We start from the raw sequence: 18,409 nt of genomic DNA, 5'->3' as shown, positions 1-18,409 counted from the left end.
GACGATAATGAGGTAATGTGGCAGATGTTTATGGAGAGCTCCTCCCAAGCGTATAATAGCGTAGATTTCTTTCTATAAAAGAAATGATACAAACCAACACACATCTCTTGGACCTGTGCACTTGCTCTCTGCATCATCAAGGAGTTTTGGTGACAGCGAAGAAATATTAATGGCCATAATATTGTCATATTAATTTGCATTAATGGTAGGAAGTAATTGTGAGCAGCGATAGCAACATCTTACAGTTGATGCTTCAGATATTGCAAACAAAGTCATTATAATATATGGATTTATCTCTACAGGAAAATAATTACAGGGAAATAGATTCTCATGAGCCCTGAGATTTAAAGATGGCTCCTAGAGAAGTAAACGCTTGTGCCAGGGGTGCCAGCAAGGATGGGGCTGTGCCTGTGCATTGTCTACTGAGTGAGATAGGGGCAGAGTTGTAGGGGTTGGAAGAGACCTCTGGAGATCCCCCAGAGCAGTTCTCTGCAGCAGGACATGCAGGAAAATGTCCAGGTGGGTTTTGAAAGGAGACTCCCCCATCTCTCTGGGCAACCTGTTCCAGGGTTCTGGCACCCTTACAGCAATGAAGTCCTTGATGTTCAGATGGAAATACCTGCGTTCTAGTTTGTGCCCACTGCCCTTTGTCCTGTTGCTGGGTGCCACTGAAAAAAGCCTGGCCCAAGACATTGCTAGAGTAGGTTGTGAGCATGGGACAGTTTCTGTGGCATATGGCTTGTGGATGAGCCTGCATGAAGTCTTGGGGCTCAGCTTTGTACATCAGAAAGGAGATAAACCTTCTGAGAGCAGAGTCCCTAAAGCAAAAGGGCTCATTAAACCCCAGTGGTTTCCTGGAGGTAACTCCTGGGCAAGCACCCAATGGAAGCCTGTGGCTCTGGACCCCAGGCTGTAGGGTGGTGTGTTTTGTACTGGAAAGCATTTTTCACATGCAGTAAGATAAAAATATAGCATGGGAATATGTATAGGTGTCATAGAATCACAGAACGGCTTGGGTTGGAAGGGGCATGAAAGATCATCACATTCCAACCCCAACCAAGACCCCGGGGGTTTGCAGGTCAGCTTCACCTTTTAGAATCAATCTCATGGCTGGAGGTGAGAGCTGAGTGCTGTAGTGCCATTCAGAGAACAGTGCTGCAGAATGTAAAACTATGCAATGAGAGATGAAAAGTTAATAAACGCGGGCGTTCGGATTCTTTGTCAGCTGCGAGGAGATAAAAGATACAAATCTATTGCAATGGGAAGAAATCCCTTCTTGAAGGAAGAAGCGTGGGGAGTTGTAGTTGGAGCCCCTTTCCCCCCTGAGCTGCGTGTCACGCTTTGTAAAGACTTTCTTAGAGGCTCCTTTTGTTTGTTTGTTGCAGGGGTGTGATCACCAGGCGGGCGTGCAGGCTGTGTTCTGCACTGATAAGGTGTTTCCCAGCTTGTTGGAGGGATGCGGCCGCGTGCCCCTGAGATGCTGCGTTATCTCACGTTTGCACACTTTGTCTGAGCGTCTCTTAAATCAACACCTGCTTTTTTTGTGCTGTCTGTCTTCTAATGTTTGTAATCTGGGGTAATATCTCTTTGAAAAGCAAACTTCTCGGTATCAAAGGAAAGCTTTGGATGAAAGGCTGCTCGGAGCAGCTGGCTGCACCCAGGGGTGCGTGCTGCGGGTTGCAGTTTAGCTCGGTGCAAGGCATGAGCTGTGGCTTGGTGCATCACTTTCTCGTGCTGGCTCATGTGTGTTGGGGTTTAGAGAACAGATTTAACAAACTTCTAAGAAGCTGGGTCTTATCTCAGCTTTCCCTGGACTTCGGTCTCACCTGAATGCCCGCTCATTCCAGTTGCTCTATGGAAAAGTGCATCTTTTTAATGTGCTTCCTTAGTGTGCCACCAGGTAGGTCCCACCTTGAGGGGAATTGTGGAGGTCCGGGCAGGGTTTGCAGCATGAAACACAGAGCAGTGGATGTTCCTTTGGCTGCTTCAGGGCTGCTGTCCGTGACACAGCTGCTTGGAGTGGCAGCCAGCGGCTCTGTCTCTCTGGCAGGTCTATTTCCCAGAAGACTCGTGTAGGTGACAAAACACTTTGCAATACATAACATAAGTCATTACAGCCGACAGCTGGAATTTTTAATAGAGCAACAGGTCTATTGGATTCTACTTTCTTGGACTCGCCTTTCAGTGAAGATCAATACAGACAGATGGAGAACAAAAGGGAAGGATTGAAATTGAACCTGCTGGCATTTTCAGTTCAGTTTCTTTCTGCAAAACCTCCCTAGAACTGTCTCATGCAGTGGCAAAGACCAAATGTTCACAGGTACCTCAATGTGCAGGTATTGATTCCGTCCATAACGAATGAGATTCAGGAATGATGTGGGTGTGCTGTGGAGGAGCACCCCTGGAAGGTGACCCATGCAGATACCTCTTGAGCACATGGACTGCACAGACACTGCTTTGATAAGGATGAGGGTGAGTGGGGCATCCGCTGCTCTGCTCCAACCATGGCTCCTTTTGATTGTCTCTTTGCATCCAGAGTTTTTTTTGCTGAGCTGCATATCATGCTGAACTGCTCACTGGTGTGTGCTGTGGATAGTTCTATTTTCAGCAATGAGCTGAGATGGGCAAAAGCATTGCAAGTACATCGCATAAGGCAGAGGCAAGGAGAACAGTGGCCAGATGCTTCCTTCCTTGATGTAGTTTGAATGAAGTGCTGAAAATAGCAGGTTCAAAGGCCAGATTGCCAGTTGGAGGGAAAGCTGACTCTATTAAGCAAGGATCTTGGCTATTCCCCTGTAGTGGAAGTCACTTAATTCCTGGCATACTATTTCAGCCCTCCTAACCTTCCTAATATGGCTCCGGGACATGCTGTAGAGGTGCAGGAGTTAGAGATGAAACACTTCTGCAGCTGGTGATAAATGAAGAGGTTTGCTGCTGCCAACCTTAATGCAGCAGTGCTCCGGATCCCAGCCTGGATCTCTGCCTTCTGATGGCTCACCACATGCAAAGCCCAGCCCACCACTGAGCTGCTCACTGATCACCTGTTTGGGTGCTGAGTGCATGTCTCCTAACCCCCAAAGTGCTCTGGCATCGTGCTGAGCACCGTGCGTTGTTCCTCTTCACAGTTCCCCCCTGGTTCCCTATATTTGTGCCCTCCTTTGAGCTGCTCAAACAGTTCCCAGGGATGTTTCTTCCTCTTTCCTTTCAATGAGGGAAGCTTGAAATTCCAATTTGTTGAAAGCAGTTGTAATAGTTCCGTCCAGCCTGCAGTGCTATGGTCTGCAGCATTAATGACAGCGAGACACGAGAGGCTGTGCTGTGCTTCTGGGGCTTCATCTGCCAACGAGTCTGCATCCCTGTCTCCTTAAAACCATTCAGAAGAGTTGTTGTCTCCATAAAACACTGGTTTTTCTCCGAGTGGCTTGGCATGAAATGGAAGTTGCTGAGTTATGTGTGTGTGTGGTGCAGATGCTTCGAGTTGAGGAAGGGGCTCATTTGCTTTATTCTTTTTATTCCCATTTCAGCACAAAAGAGAAATGAGACTTTGGGGAAATTGGAGTGTGAGGGGAACTATGCCAGTCTGAAGGAAGCACATTTTGTGTGCTTGGGAGAAGGCATGGAGGGAAGGGGAATCGATGCTGCTGTATCCTCTGATGGTGTCCCAGGCTGGCCCAGCAGATGGGCCTTGCTGTTGGCTCATTTGCTCCCCCATTGCTGTTTCCTTCTTGCAGGAACAGCTTTGTTGCTGACACGTGCTGTATGCTGTGGGGTATATTAATTGTGCATATCTGGGGGGTAATAACCTTCTTCTGGGGTCTCTGACCACATCTTAATTTCCTGATCATTTGGAGCCTTGTAGGAATCAAAGTCCCTCTCAGGAACCGCTTTCGTGGTGTTAACAATCCGTGCTGGTACACGGTGGTTTTGCTTAGTTCTTACAGAGCACTTTTTATCAGCAGATCTTTGTGCAAGTTACTGATTCACCAGGAGGTAAAAGGGCCAAGGTTTCTGGCAGGTGACACAGCCCAGAAGGCGAGTTTTGTAACTGGAGGCTATCCAGGCTAACCTTCCTTGAAGGTTTTCTCTGTTGTTTGTGGTGGTTAGATGTTCATCTCTTTATTGTTTGCTTTGGTTTTGGAGTGTTGGGCACAGCACGTTGAAATCTCCATTGGGAAGCTGGAAGGATGCATGTAATGCACAATGACAGGTGATTGCATCATGCCCCTGAATGGTTTTCAATCCCATGACCTCCAACCAAACCTTGGGCTGATTATCTTGAAGGTTCTCAAATGGGGCAGTAGAGATTTTGGAGACTTTTCCAAGCAGTTAAAAAAACAAACATGCTGCTTTTTGCAGCCTTTGCAACCTCTCTTACATCCCCCATGATGGAAAATTCTGTACATCTCTTTTCACAATGTGTAACTTGTACCTACCAATGAGTTCAGTGCTGGTAGTGGCTGCAGGCTGACAGCTCCATCATGTTCTCAGCCACAGCAAGTGTTCGGGCTTAGGCAACGCAATTAAACGATCTGCGGTTCCAATGAGCATAAGACGCAGAGGATGAAGATCTTCCACATAAAGCCAAACCCTCCTTAATTCTATCGTGGTCCGTTCAGCGCCAGGTTTGACAAATGCAAAACAGCATTAACTCAATGGAAGGTAGTTTCAGGTGAATCCATCCTTTCCAGCGGCGGTGTCAGGGCGCAGGGGGTTATGTTAGGTGACAGCTTTGCAACTTTTCATTGGGTTTCTGGTGCTTCTCCTGGCAGAGGAACTGAAGGCGCCGCTGGAGGAGTACGTCAATAAGCGCTACCCGGGGCTCGTGAAGGTGGTGCGCAACCAGAAGAGGGAAGGCCTCATCCGAGCGCGCATCGAAGGCTGGAAGGTGGCCACTGGTCATGTCACGGGGTTCTTTGATGCCCACGTGGAGTTCACTGCTGGCTGGTAGGTGCTCGGCTGGGAGGTCTCGGCGTGTGTTTGTGGTGGGACGTTGATGTGGGGCAGCCTGTTGCTTTGCTAGGATGCGTGGGAATGTTGCCACATGCGCATTAATCCCGTCTTCCTTCAGTGCTGAGTGGTCGCTAATGGGATACGTTGGGATGACACAAGGAAGGTCTTATTTCTATTGATCGTTATCGCTCTTGTTTACTGTCATCATTTCCTAGTCCCTTGTTTGATGTTTCCCTGTTTCTCCCTCACTTCTAGTTTGTTTTTCACATTGATTTCCAGTTCTCTTAGGCCTTAAGAACTTCAAGTTTAAAAAAGAAAAAGCCCAGACAGCGGGGGATTGAAAAAGAAAGCATTTCCCACATTCTTGCCCTTTGCAGCTGGATCCCACTGAGGGAGGCTGATGTCTTAGATTGATTTGTTTTCTTCTGCAGCCAGGAATAAGTGCAGAGGCGCAGAAGCAACAGAAGGTGTTTCATAAGGACTCTTTTCCAGAGAGAGCTGAAACGTGTGGGTTCAAGTGGCTGAGGTTTCTGTGAGTCTGGATGGTGAAAGGAAACCGAGAGCGGTTTTTCTCTCCAACCGTGTGTGCCAAATAAATGGCCCGTGGTTAGGAAACGAGATGTAGAGGAGACTAACTTGTCTCTAGTTTGAACGTGAAGAAACACCCACTACAAAAATGCTTCAGCAGCAGCGCAGTTTCGTGCAGTCGTTGGAGTTTTTATAACAGCAGCGTGTCAGAAGAGTGTATTTAGGAGTCATTGCTGATGTTGATATCTGTATTCCCAGCTAAATATTCCTCTCTTCAGGTCATTACATCTCCTCACGTGCCTTTATTGGTATAATGAGGAAGTTACAATTTACTGAACCCTTGAAATTGCTTTTGTAAGGGGTGGAGAGGGAGGGGTTCTGCAGCAAGGACTCGGCTCTGGCACTGTGTAGCTGCTGCTGTTGCTGTTCTTCTATGGAAGGAGTCTCCAGGTGGTCATTGAGTGCCTCCTCTGTGTTGTTCTGCCTGCAGAGTCAGTCCATGCTGCAAATCCAGCCTTTAGTTGATGGTTTGTCTGATTTCTTTACTACCTCAGTGAAGATATCGAGAAAGCTCAGTTCAAAAACACAACTATTTTGGTAATTCAAAAGTTCCGAGTGTGGAATTACTGTTGAACAACGTCTGGGTTTTTGGTTTTTTCTTTTAAGCAAACGTACCATAGAAAACATAATGTGCTGCCTGTGCAGGAAAAGATAAGGTCCACTTTCAGAGCTTTCATTCATTACAACAGTTTAATGCCTTGGTTTGTGGAAATTGTTTTTTGCTTCTGCTGTCGTAATTGGTTTGCCCATGGATTTTCATAGGAGCAGTCAGTGGTGCAGAGTGCTGGAGCGCCCCAGACATGCAGAGCTTTATCCCTGTCTCCGCTCACAGCCCTGCACAAGGGATGTGTTCAGACAGGGAACCCCGCTGAGTGCGAGCACTGCAACCTCCTGCTGCATCTCCCTGGTGGCTTGGCAGCGCCTTTTAGAAACAACCTTTAATCCTGGCCGTGTAAATGTGTTCTCTCTGCATGTGATTCCTGTGCTGATAAAAGCAGGGGCAGCAGGGCAGAGGCTGGGCTGTTGCAATGTGGGATTGCTTAGTAGTGGGTTTTGCTTTATCTCTTTGCTGCCATGGTGCCTCTTCTAAATGGCAGCAAGAGGTGCTGATGAAGTTCCCTTCTATTTACCGAATGGTGACAAGATGCTTATTTCCTTACCCTTAGTTAAGCATACAAGATGTATGAAAGCAACAGCGTCCACATACAAACTGGGGAGTAATTAAATATCTTCCTGTTGCTTCTTTTTCCCAGGGCTGAGCCGGTGCTTTCACGAATTCAGGAAAACCGGAGAAGAGTCATCCTTCCCTCCATAGACAACATCAAGCAGGACAACTTTGAGGTGCAGCGTTACGAGAACTCGGCCCACGGGTACAGCTGGGAGCTGTGGTGCATGTACATCAGCCCCCCCAAGGACTGGTGGGACGCCGGGGACCCCTCGTTGCCCATCAGGTATGTTGCACAGCCTGCTAGGTGAGCTGTAATAGGACAAAATGAAGGAAGAAAAAGTGAGAAGCCAGCCTAGAGAGGATGGTTGCTCAGAGAGGCTGCCATGTTGTAACACAACCACGTGAACGGCTTTGGGAAAGGGTAGTATTTGACCATAGTGTGCAGAAACCCTGAGAGCTGTGGGCACTGTGTAGGTCTGTACAGTCTTATGTTTAACTGCATGTAACAAAGTTGCTTTATTTCAATTACAGCATTCAGATTTTGGAAATCATGAGGGATGAGGTGATTATTGCTGCATAATGAACTGAGTGTGGATTCATGAAATAAGGGCACTGGGTGTTTTGAACAAAAACTGCAGCTCCTTTCAGGGCAAAGTTCTAACAAAGGAAGATATCGTTTTGCAAACCTTGCAGAAAATAGGTCTTAAGCTGTTCTTACACCGAGCTCTGAGTGGCTGGCAGCTCTGAAGTGTTGTTCCTGCAGGCTGCAGGTGTGGAACAAGTCCATTTGGGCGACATATAACAGCAGGAGGAAGAAGAGCAGCTCATTGCATTAGGCTGGGCTTGCTTTTTGCACAGAGGTCAATTATTTCCTCTTGACAGCCTCCAAATACCTGAAGTGTAAGGTGGGCATTGCTGCCTCTCATGTGGAGTGTGCAGGATGGGCACAGGGGCTGTCGGAGGGCAATGCCTCCACTTCTGTAACAGAGCCAACAGCCTTGTGGTGATGCTGAATAATTCAACAACTTGGTGAAATAACGTTGTTAACGTGCACTGGGGGAAGGGTTATGAGAGAGATGAACGGGCAGTGACCACAACAAAAAGCTGATGAAAAATACTGTCTCATACCGTCTCATTCTGTTGTGCAACCAGAAATAAATGGCTGCGGTTATTTGTCACCCAGTGCTATGAAAACTGTGCACTTTATGGCAGTGTTTGCTGGGATGGGATACCAGTGCGCCACTCCATGTAATTATGCATGGGATTAGAGGGAACTTTGAAATGGTAATTCGCAAAGGTACATTAGTTTTATAGCGACCTCTTAGGATCAAAGAGTGGGGGTGGGGGAAAGAAAGGCAGTTTATTCCTTTTGTTTGCTTTGGTTTATACCATTGGTGCACGTGGATCGTGGCAGCATCAAGAGAAACTCCCTGCCCAAGACAGGGGCTCCAGTGTGCCCTACAGCACGTCGCACAGGTAGGTGTCCAGGTCTTGAAAATCTCCATAGGAGACTCCAGCACCTCCCTGGGCAACCTGATCCGTCACCCTCACCCTAAAGCAGTCCTTGTTTGTATGGAACTTCCTACATTCAAGTTTTAGGTCGTTGCTCCTCATGCAATCACTGCACACCACTGAGAAGAGCCTGGCCTCATCCATTTGCCTCCCAGCTCCCTTTAGATACTTAGAAATGTTTGTCAGATCCCCTCTCAGTGTTCTGTTACCCGGACTGAACAGACCAGGTTACTCAGCCTTTCCTCATATGGGAGGTTCTCCAGGCCCTTTATCATTTTTGTGGCTTTCCACTGGATTCCTCCTAGTCCTGACTTCTGAGCTGGGGATCCCAGTATACTAAACACAGTATATTAAATGTGGCCTCCCCAGGGCAGAGCAGAGGGGAAGGATTGCCCAGCAGGGTGGGAGCTGCCTTCGGTGCTCTCCAGGGATGCTTCATCTCCCACCTGTCAGCCTGTGATTTTGGGGGGCTTCTCAATAAGGAGCCTGCCTGCTGCTGCAGCGCTGCTGGTTCATTTCTGCCTGACTCATTTTGTTGGTGCTGCGTCAGGTTTTGTCAGAAAGCGGCTTTGGAGAAATTGCTGATATCTGCGAGATTTCGGGCTGCAGTTGCTGATTGCACTCCAGATGCAAGACTTTATAATTACAGATGTGACACCTCGGTGGCTCTGGGGGGTCTGATTCAGGAAGACAATTAAGTGCACTCTTGTATCTTTCTTTCTTCAAGAAACCAAGTAAGCAGGTAGAGCGTTTAACCAGACTTGAGGACGAGGACATACCTAAGCACAGAAATTAGGGTCATCCCTCTTTTCTCCCAGCAGCAGTTGCTTGGTTGGGGGGTCCATCAAGAGCATTATGGATATAATATAATGCATTTGCTGGCTTTCTCTTTGTGTTTTCTGCACTTGCCTGGTGGACTGGCTCAGTCCGAGAGGCAAAAGCAGTGCTGGATGGCTCTGTTAGCTAGCAAGCCCCCTAATATGCTGGGACTGAAGGAGTCCTTGGTTGGCTTCAGAGATGACAGATGTGTGTTTGCAGGCACACGGAGTCCAGCTGGGAAGCAGCAAGCAGGTTAAATTGGGCTTTGGATGGGGTTTTGCTGCAGCTGTTTTATGTGGTACTTCATCTTTAGTGGCGTTGGAAGACAAAAGCTCATTTAATTAGTATTAAGATCACTGTGAGGAGGAAATTGCTTTTGAGCCTTATGGATTGTAAAAGAACAAAAAAAGCTGGTGATTTTGAGTGGTGATTTTTGTTGGTTTATTTTTTTCCTAATGATGAAAATAATTTGAATTAACCCACCCAATTACCTGTTATCTCAGCCTCCAATGCTAATGAGTTTGCTTTGCGATGTACTTAGGAAAGAGAGAACTCGTCATGGTTGTGTAAATGATGCTGAGGTTGAGATGGAGAAAAAACAGAGGGCTTTTGGGTTATTGAATATGACACGCAAGTGGAGAGAAGGTGCCTGATTCTGCTGCTCAGCAAAATGCTTGTGGTGCTCATTATAAACTGTCCCCTGTCTCAAACTGCAGAGTTTTTTGTGTGCTGCTGGGCAGGGAGCAGGTAACAGCATCTTTCCATGTGAACGTCTGTAAATCAAACCCGTGCTGTCTGTGCTGTGGTTGCTGGAGCCTCCTGCATCCAGGTCCATCACTCTTAGAATTAAGGTCACTCCTGAGTGACACAGGTCAGCACAGAAGCCTCTGACAACTTGCAAACAGCCCAACAGAAGAAAGAAAGGGATTTTTATCATCAGTATTTAATTTGGGGCAATCTTGTTTGGACGCGTGTTCCAGGAGAGGGACGGCTTAGGTCAGAATCCTCATCTCACTAAACTTTGTCATCCATCTCTGGATTGAATTACAACTGTCAAGTGCTTTACCGGCCTCAAAAAGGAGTTTTGCAGGAAGCTTTTTAGTCCTATCAGTGCGGGTTTGCTTTTAGATGGCAGCGTTTCATCGATGGCCCAGATTTTGACTGGGGATGCATTGGGGAGAAGCACACCTTGACTCACTGCTCTGTAAGGGACTGTCAGCAGAGCGCTGATTTTCAGCCCTCAAACTTCACAGGGATTCCCCACGGTGTCAGAAACCTGTCGTGCTTTTTTTTTGTGATGAATTCTCCGACTCGGGTCATTTTGAGCATTACATAATTTAGTGCCAAGTGTAAAAGAAGGGCGCCTAATCATTTGTCATAGTGTCAGCTTTTACAAGACGAGCAGACTTAAGTTGCTGCCTGAAAAAGACTATAAAGCTTTTGCTGAGGGCGCACCTGGGATTTAAGCATATGTGGGTGGTTTGCAGCAGCCCGTGTGTATTAGTGCTGCATCAGGATGGCTTTTTATTTCTCAAGAGCCGTTGTTGTGGTGGCGTACATTGGCTGCAGTGAGGAGCTGGCTTGACTCACTGCAATGGGTGGTGAGATTTCTGCCCAAGAGCAGGGGTTGGGGCTCTGCAGGCTGTGTGATTCTCCTTAAAATGGGAGGAAAGCTGCTGGAGGAAAGGATGGGGGAGGTGGTGGGGTCACCATCCCTATAGATAGAACTGTAGAGATGTGGCACTATGGGACATGGGCAGTGTTGGTGGGAGGTGGATGGTTGGACTGGATGATCTTAGCCATCTTTTCCAACCTTTTCCATGATTCTGATGCTCCTGCAGCCTCTGAGCATCCTGATTGATGTTACTGTAGGTGCTGGTGTGTGCCTCTGCGCAGTGAATGGGCTCATGCTTGGTTGGCTTGGCCAAGTAACCATCAGGAGGCAGCATTTGAGAACCTCCAGGTTGCCCGTTTTGGAATACAGAGGGGGAATTGGGGTGCTGGGCAGGGCTAAGCAGCTGCTCCAGAGAAGCTGTGCATGGAAGAGCCCTCCCTCAGTGCAGCACAACATGGCTGTTCTTTGCATTGAAACCACCTCTCCATGCTAAGCTGAAGGTATAGTGCAGGTAAGGGTTAGCAAATAAATAGAAAAAAAAAAAAAAGCAAAAAAGCATGCTCCTGGTTTAAAAATAAATAGATAGATGCACAAACAGAACTTTTAATCTGAGCCCTTGTCACAAAAAACAGCCTTTATTGATGTCAGTTGCTTTAGAAAAGGGAAGAATAAACAGGATTTGGCCTTTAATTTGTGGAGGGCTTTGATTTTTTCGGAGGCATTAAAGAGACAGAAAAGATGGGTATTGAATTATTTAACAATTGCTAGTAAAATTAAGCCTCAGCCAGCCTGCTTTCACTGAAATAATCTTATGAATAAAAACAAAACAATCTGGGGCAACAACAATACATAGCAGAGCTTCTCTCCCGCTGGCTGAACTGTTCCAAAGTAGTCCATGAAGTGGTTTTGCAAGTCAGAGCCAAGCAGAGCCTTCCTGTGGTCTGCTCACACTCCCATAGGAGGAGGCTGCTGCTGCTGGATGATACCCACGGCTTTTCTCTCTCTGCATCTGAAAGCGAGGGCAAAAATAGGCAAAAAGGAGCTGGGGGAATTTGGCCCTTTGAATTTCTTTCTTCTTTAGCAGATGGCATTTAAGTTGATTTATGGGCTAAAGCCAATCTACTCTCATTAAGCAGGAAGTTTTTAATGACTTCTGAGGTGGGTATTGAAAACAAAGAGGCGATGATCGAGGCGGTTGTGCTCGGTGACAAAACATAGCAGCCCTTCATCAGACAAGACTTAAAAGAGCGTGTGAGAGCAAGTGCTGAGGGCTGTGATTTTCTTTCATGTGCGCTTTAATTCACTGTCCCTTTCAGTCAGTGGAACGTAAATAAGCATAGTTTGAATTAAAGGCAAAATAGATCCTTATTATCATATCCATCAGTTGGAGCAAGGAGGATCTGATGCCAACGAGCTCCCAGCTGCCTCTGCTTGGAAGTTTGAGGGTTTGCAGAAAGGCTCCAGCCCAGAGCACCACTGTGCTGGTAGTCTGAATTCAATCTGCTAGAGCTTAAATCTCCAGATGCTTTCCTAGTGCTTGTATAGCATGTAGTCGTGCGTGTGAGCAATGGCTTGACACACTCATTGGCCAAAATGTGCCTTGTACATTGGACTCATGCTTTGCATCCTCATCTTAATCTGAGTTAGGACCAGCTGTGGCATTTGCAAGTGCCCAATTTCTGTGCTGGTGTGTGGGCCAGGGGCAGCTGCAGCCTTTATTCCTTTTTGGTTTCCATTGCAAACATGCAGATGTAGAAATCTGCAAGGAGGGGCATCTCAGTATCCCCCTGACCACTGCCTCTATGGCGGTGTGGCCACAGTGAGTGTCACAGGGACTTGAGAGGTGTGGTGATGTATAAGGAGGTCTGATGATGTGACAGCCAGGGAGCAAGGGGGGGCTGGATGTGGCACAGGAGTTGTAGCTGGGGTGTGACTTGGCAACAGCAGAGACAAGCATGGATCTCCTGGCTGCCAGCTCTCTGCTACCCATCGCTGCTCGCTCTGAAGGCAGCGCTTTTACGGCAGGATCTGTTTTACAGAATTCAAGCCCAGATCAAGCATTATTAGCTCTGAGAGCACTGTCAGCTGCAGGTCTGGTCTCCAGCAAGCGCTGCTGTGGGCTCTGCACGTGCATCCTGTGGATGAAGGAGTCATTGCTAAACACCAGGCTTTGATGGAGACAGCTTGTCTGCAGAACACAGCCCTCACATCCAGAAAGTGACACATCCAAAAGAGTGCAAACTTCAAACCAAGCATGAAGAGTATTTCAAGCTTTGAGAAGGAGCTGCTGCGTTCCTGGAGGCTCCTGGGGTAGGGATCCCTGATCTGCAACCCACTGACATGGGGCACACACCCTCTCCCCACCTCCTGGTCCTTAGGGAAGAACTAAAACATGTTGATGTTGTTTGCCTTCTATATGGTGATGCCCCTGCTTTTTTGGGGGTCCTTATATCAAAATCCTGCTTTGCTTCCAGTCGCAAGATAACTCTTCCAAGGGAATACAAGGCTAGGAGTAGGTTTTGCTCTGGTTAGTGCTCCAGCTGGAGTCTCTCCCTTGATTTGACAGTTGAAGGCTGTTTTTTTCTGTGCTGGGCATCTTGGTGCTTAATGAACACCTTTCCCAGATCCTAATTGCCTTATAGGAGCTGCTGTGCTCCTTAGAAAACGAGCAGGTATTTCCTAATGAGCAGTCAGGCTCAAGGTGCTCTTAACATGATCTGATGAGCATTTGCTTCTTTGCTCTGATTTACACCTGAGTGAACTCACCTTTTTTTTGGTATTTATGTGTTTAATTTTGGGGAACAGCACTGAAGCAAAGAAATGGGGTGTCTGGAGGTAGGGCCGTGCTCTGGGCTTGTCTGCCCTGGAATAGCAGCCCTGCAGCCCATCCTCACCCATTGTTAGTGCTCAGTATCACCTTCTTTTGGGTGAGTTTCTGGATCTGCATCTGTCATTTCTAAATGCTGTTCTGTTCCCTTTGTATTGTAAAGCTCTGTGGCCACTGGTCAACAAATGCAGTGTTCCCTCTGTGATGTTGCTGATGGAAGAAATTGTGGCTTTAAGGGAAGAGAAGCTCACAGTATGCATTGTGACTTACTGGTGGGGAATTGAGCTCTGAGCAAAGGATGAGCTAAAAATAAAGTGGAAAGATGAAGGAAAGGAGAGATTCCAGTTACTGTTGGAACAGAAGTGAGAGATGGGGGAAGCAGATGGCTGGCTTGCTGCTAGCAAGTTGATCATTCCAGCTGATGTGGGGATGGGCACGCTTAGGTATTGCCAAGGAAACCTGCTTGAGTGTTCATGAAGACAAGGATAATAAAGGATTAGTAGTTCTGCTGGGCTGTGACACAGGGCTGACGGCCTCTTTGTGCCTGGGACGTGAAGCAGTGATCAGGTAAAATACTTCCAAAGTGCTGTAAACTGAGGAGCGCTGCAGCCCTGTTAGTCTGCAGGGCTGTACAGTAGAGGCTCGCTTTCCATTTTAGCAAGGAATAGCCTTGCAGAAAGACAATGCAGCGTGACTGCTTTCTTTCCAGTGAGTCTGCTTGCTTCTCTTGCTGATTTATAGTTAGCTTAGTCAAGAAATTCCTGCATGCCTAGTAAAATGGGTTCATTTTTAACTGCAAGGGAGCATTTGCTTTATATACAGTAGTTTCTTTTTGTGCTTTTGTGAAATAGGCCGTAACAAAGAAATAAATCATCATAGCATTATTAAATTAAAAATAAGCCTCAAAAACCGAGCAGTGCCGCCAGCCAAGGTTAAACTTGGAGCAGGAGATTATAGTTTCATCAGTCCTTCCTCCCGCTCTTTGCTTAATTTGGTACTTAAACGAACTTAATAACCATTTCAAAGATATGTACACCCAGCTGCTTTGGAGAGCAGTCTCCTGGTCCTATTGTTCTTATTCTGGGTCACACACATCGTTAATGTAGTAGAACTGTACTCCTAGATGCCACCGTTTATTTGGATGCAAAAGCATTATGCTTGCTCAGAGCAGGGATTAACATGGAGTTTACCTGTCCTCTCAAATAGGCAGAACAAGGCATTTGGATTCCATGGGCAGATTTTGGGTTGGTTTTTGTTTACTTGCACTTGAAGGGTGCAGAATGACAGCGTTCTTTGGAGGGAAGCTTAGCACCAACAGGCAGCTCAGCGCTTAGCAGTCATAGGGGACACGTTGGCCAAGGGCTCCGGGTTCGCAGTGATGAGCTGTAAGGGATTTAGAGAGATCTGTCCCAGAATGTTTTATTCCTCACAGTCGGTCTAATCCAAGAGACCTGAGCTGGCGTTTCCAGCCGTCTTGCCTTTCAGAAGCATTTTATCCCTTGAAAAGCTCATCTCTAATTACTCTGCACCTCCATTCCTGCCGCTTAAATAAAGGTGGTGATTTTTTTCCTCTCTCGTTTGCTGAAAGTGCGACATGGGGAGATGCTCGAGCACATTCCTCACTGCAGGGCTTGAACAGGAGGGCTGAAGTGGAGCTGAATGTGAGCTCCGTGGCGAGGTACTTTGCTGAACCCTGGCACTGTTTGTAATGGCTTTCGTGCGGCTCCTTTTGCTATTTGTTTGCCTTAATCTCATTCAGTTGTCTGGATGCCATTGCTAAACAAATGAGATGATAATTAGCATAGCAACATCAGAGGAAGTTGATTTTCCATCTATAATAAGGCTGATGATAATTAAACATGCATGACCTCATTGGATTGAATATGAATCAATTAAAATTAAAGCTGGCTGGGAATTATTTTTCTCCCGTGCTATTTTTTTTTGGAGGAAGCAGGAGCAGCACAACGAGTCCTATTGAAATGAGTTGGAGCTGCTTTGCACCCTCAGCGTTTAGAAATGACAACGTTGTGGCGCTTAGTGGATGGATTGCTTGGTGGGACTTCCCCAGCCTGGTGCAAACCTTCATTTCAATGAAGTTTTTTTCACTTTAGGGGGTAAAAAGTGGTAAAAAAAGAAAAGGCTTCATATGTCTCAACCCGGAGCGAATGTGTGTGGATGCTTTCCGCGTGCAGGGAGGCACATTCTGCACTGTGCTGTGGCCAACAGGGCGCATAAATTACCTTTATAACGCGTTTTAATTTCCTGTGCATGAGTGAGCGTCACAATGAAGCGGTTTCTTTTGAAGGGAGGTGATTTATTTAAAGGCAAAGTGGAGGGATGAAATGAGAAGGGAGTTGTTGGCCCATCCGGGAGCTGGTGATGCTCTCCCCTGCACCCACGGGCCTGAGGGGGCTCCCCTGGAGCACAGCTGGGAAGGTGGATTGAGTTCCTTCTTTTTGCCATTCTTATCATTCCCACCCCCAAAATGAAGTTGTGACACTGCAGTTATTGCAGCCAGACCTGCCTACGGCTTTTCTTTTTCCCATTTGTTTGGGGTGTTTTTTTTTTTTAGAGCTGTGACATCTCGTAACTGGCAGCAAGATGCAGCCTGGTTTAGTTCAGCCACTGACCTGGAAAATGGGAAACCAAAGCCTGAGTAGTCCCAGGTCACTGTTTAGCATTTTGGAATATGCTTCCAGGCCCTTCAGTTAGAGCACTTCTAATCTGTATAATTTATTGAACATGAGCAGGGCTTGAAAGCAAAATCCAGCCTCTCTCTTGCTGTGGTGAGGATACACTCTGCTGTTAGGGAAGCTCTGAGGTCAGCTCCTCCTCTGGCTCGTGATGTCCTGGTTGAATTTCCTGAACAGTGAGTTATTCTGTGTGTCTGCTGTGGGATGGGGTCATTTTTTGGTCCTTTTCCACCCTCCCCCAGCAAATAGATGAGTCAGTCCCATTGCATCTCACATCCAGAGCTGAAGAAGATGCTGAAATACTGCTTTTCTCACCTTTCCATAGCATTTTCTTTCAAAGTGATTTTGCTTCTTGGCCACCTTCAGTCTATGGTAACACGTGGTGTGTGTGGTGGGAGGTGGCTGCTTGGAGGATAAATACAAGTCCCTTGTGCTGCCTGGGTTCTGCCAGCTGACTCCAATTGAGACGGGGACATTTATGATCCAGATTCCCAGGTCACAGGCTCATTTCTTGCTGGGTTTGTCTCGTTTGGGTTTCACTGCTGCAGGAATGGCTGACCCAGTGTGACTGCTGTGCTTCCTGTTATCTGTATGGACTTGGCTGAAATTAGAGCGGCTACTGTGTGCAGGCATCAAGGAAACAGGTTATTGCAGATGCAGAAACGACCACCAGCTGAGTGCAGATGAAAGCTCCATCAGATGTTAAATCATTCTGTTTCAAATATGTTATCTTGCCATGTCCCAGCCTCCACCTGCCCGTCTTTCATTTGGGCCTTTTCTGTGCATGGCAGCTCATTCCAATGGCTTTCCAAACAAGAAAGCTCTGTTTGGTGGCTTCTGGGGCGGAGGAGACAGGAGCTGACTCAACTGGAAGAGATCTGCAGTGCAAGTGTTTAGGAGAAGGGAAAAAACGATTTGAGCTTGTAAGCTGAATAAGCTTTGATGCAGGAGGTATGGGGAGACGGTGAGGGCAGCATCATGCCTGGCGTGCTTATGATCAAATGGTGTTTCAAACTTGGAAGAGGAAGTTAAACATGTCCATTTGAAGCGGATATTGATAAAACATAATGAGTTTGATTGGAGTTCAGGGCTTCTTCGGGCTGGAGATGGCAGCCTGATTATAGGACAAGGTTTAGCACCGGGGCCTTTTACTCTTTATTACGGCAAATCTTGGAAACAAACTCTCCCTTTTGCCTTCTAATGGCACTATCAAGGCCAGTAGCAGAAAGGCAGGATGCAAGTGGCTGCTGTTGCCCAAGATGCTATTACAATTAGAGTAGTCCCTGAACCTCATCCAAACTTACAATGTAGTATCAATTCAGGTTAAATTGGGAGACTGAGCAGAAAATTGCTGTCTGGTGTTTTGAGTGTTTTTTTGCATCTTAACATTATCTGATATTGGATCATTATGTACTGATGCAAAATGGCAACAAGTAATAGCGCAGCACTGCAAGTAATGACGCTGGGACGTAAGAGAAGGAAATAGGGAGTGAAATTTAATTCCTGATGTGGTTTCATGAAATAGAAGTCAACTCAGGTACACACTTGTTCAGATTAAATATAATGATCTGTGGCTGCAAGCGAACTCCGAGGGGATTGCATATCTATAAGTTGGGTGAGCAGGGGGAGAGTTGCCATGGAAATACAACCAATGTCGTAGTTGCAGCGCGTTGCAAATGGCTCGTGTGTCATGGCTCATTTTCCAGAGGAAGTGGGGGAAGACCCAGGAATTAAGGAGAAATGTCTTGAAGTGTTTGCGGCAGGACGAGCCTGGGATTGTGCAGGGATGGCATAGCAGGCAAACATCATGGGATGGAGTTTCTGCATTGGGAGGGGGAGGCTGGCAGACTGCCTGCTGCTTCTGGGTGCTTTGCATTATTGCCTCGAGTGGAGGTTTTCTTTTATGTGTACCCTTAGGAAGAAGCTTCTGCACAATGCATTGGGCTTTCCCTCAGTTTTGGCTTTCCAAGCCTTTGGCAGCCCTAATCCTTTCCCCTGACTTTTATTCCTTTAGTCATTTGGTGGCCCTGCCTGTGGCAGGAGAGTTGGAACATGATGATCATAGGGGTCCCTTCCAAACCAGACCACTCTGTGATTCTGTGGCTGCCACAAGGAAACCCCCAGTGTCTGCAGCAGGTTTGTGTGCACACAGTTACCCATTTCCTTGCAAGTTGCTTGCAGTGTGCCCGGTGCTCCAGAAGTATTGTCTGCTCCAGTGCTTTCATTGAGAACTGCTC

General features: G+C 47.0%; 1 protein-coding gene across 1 annotated transcript in view; it reads left to right on the top strand.

Moving 5' to 3' along the window:
- GALNT17 (polypeptide N-acetylgalactosaminyltransferase 17) overlaps positions 1-18,409 on the top strand; it is a 133,509-nt gene that overhangs the window by 46,961 nt on the left and 68,139 nt on the right. Inside the window, exons 4-5 of the mRNA XM_072353288.1 lie at positions 4,770-4,944; positions 6,792-6,989. Coding sequence (XP_072209389.1) covers positions 4,770-4,944; positions 6,792-6,989 — 373 coding nt within the window. The remainder of the gene's footprint in view (positions 1-4,769; positions 4,945-6,791; positions 6,990-18,409) is intronic.

This window comes from Excalfactoria chinensis, chromosome 19 (assembly GCF_039878825.1).
Source record: "Excalfactoria chinensis isolate bCotChi1 chromosome 19, bCotChi1.hap2, whole genome shotgun sequence".
NCBI lineage: Eukaryota > Metazoa > Chordata > Aves > Galliformes > Phasianidae > Excalfactoria > Excalfactoria chinensis.
Note: the sequence above shows the minus strand (reverse complement) of the source record. Positions and strands in the feature narration are given on the sequence as shown.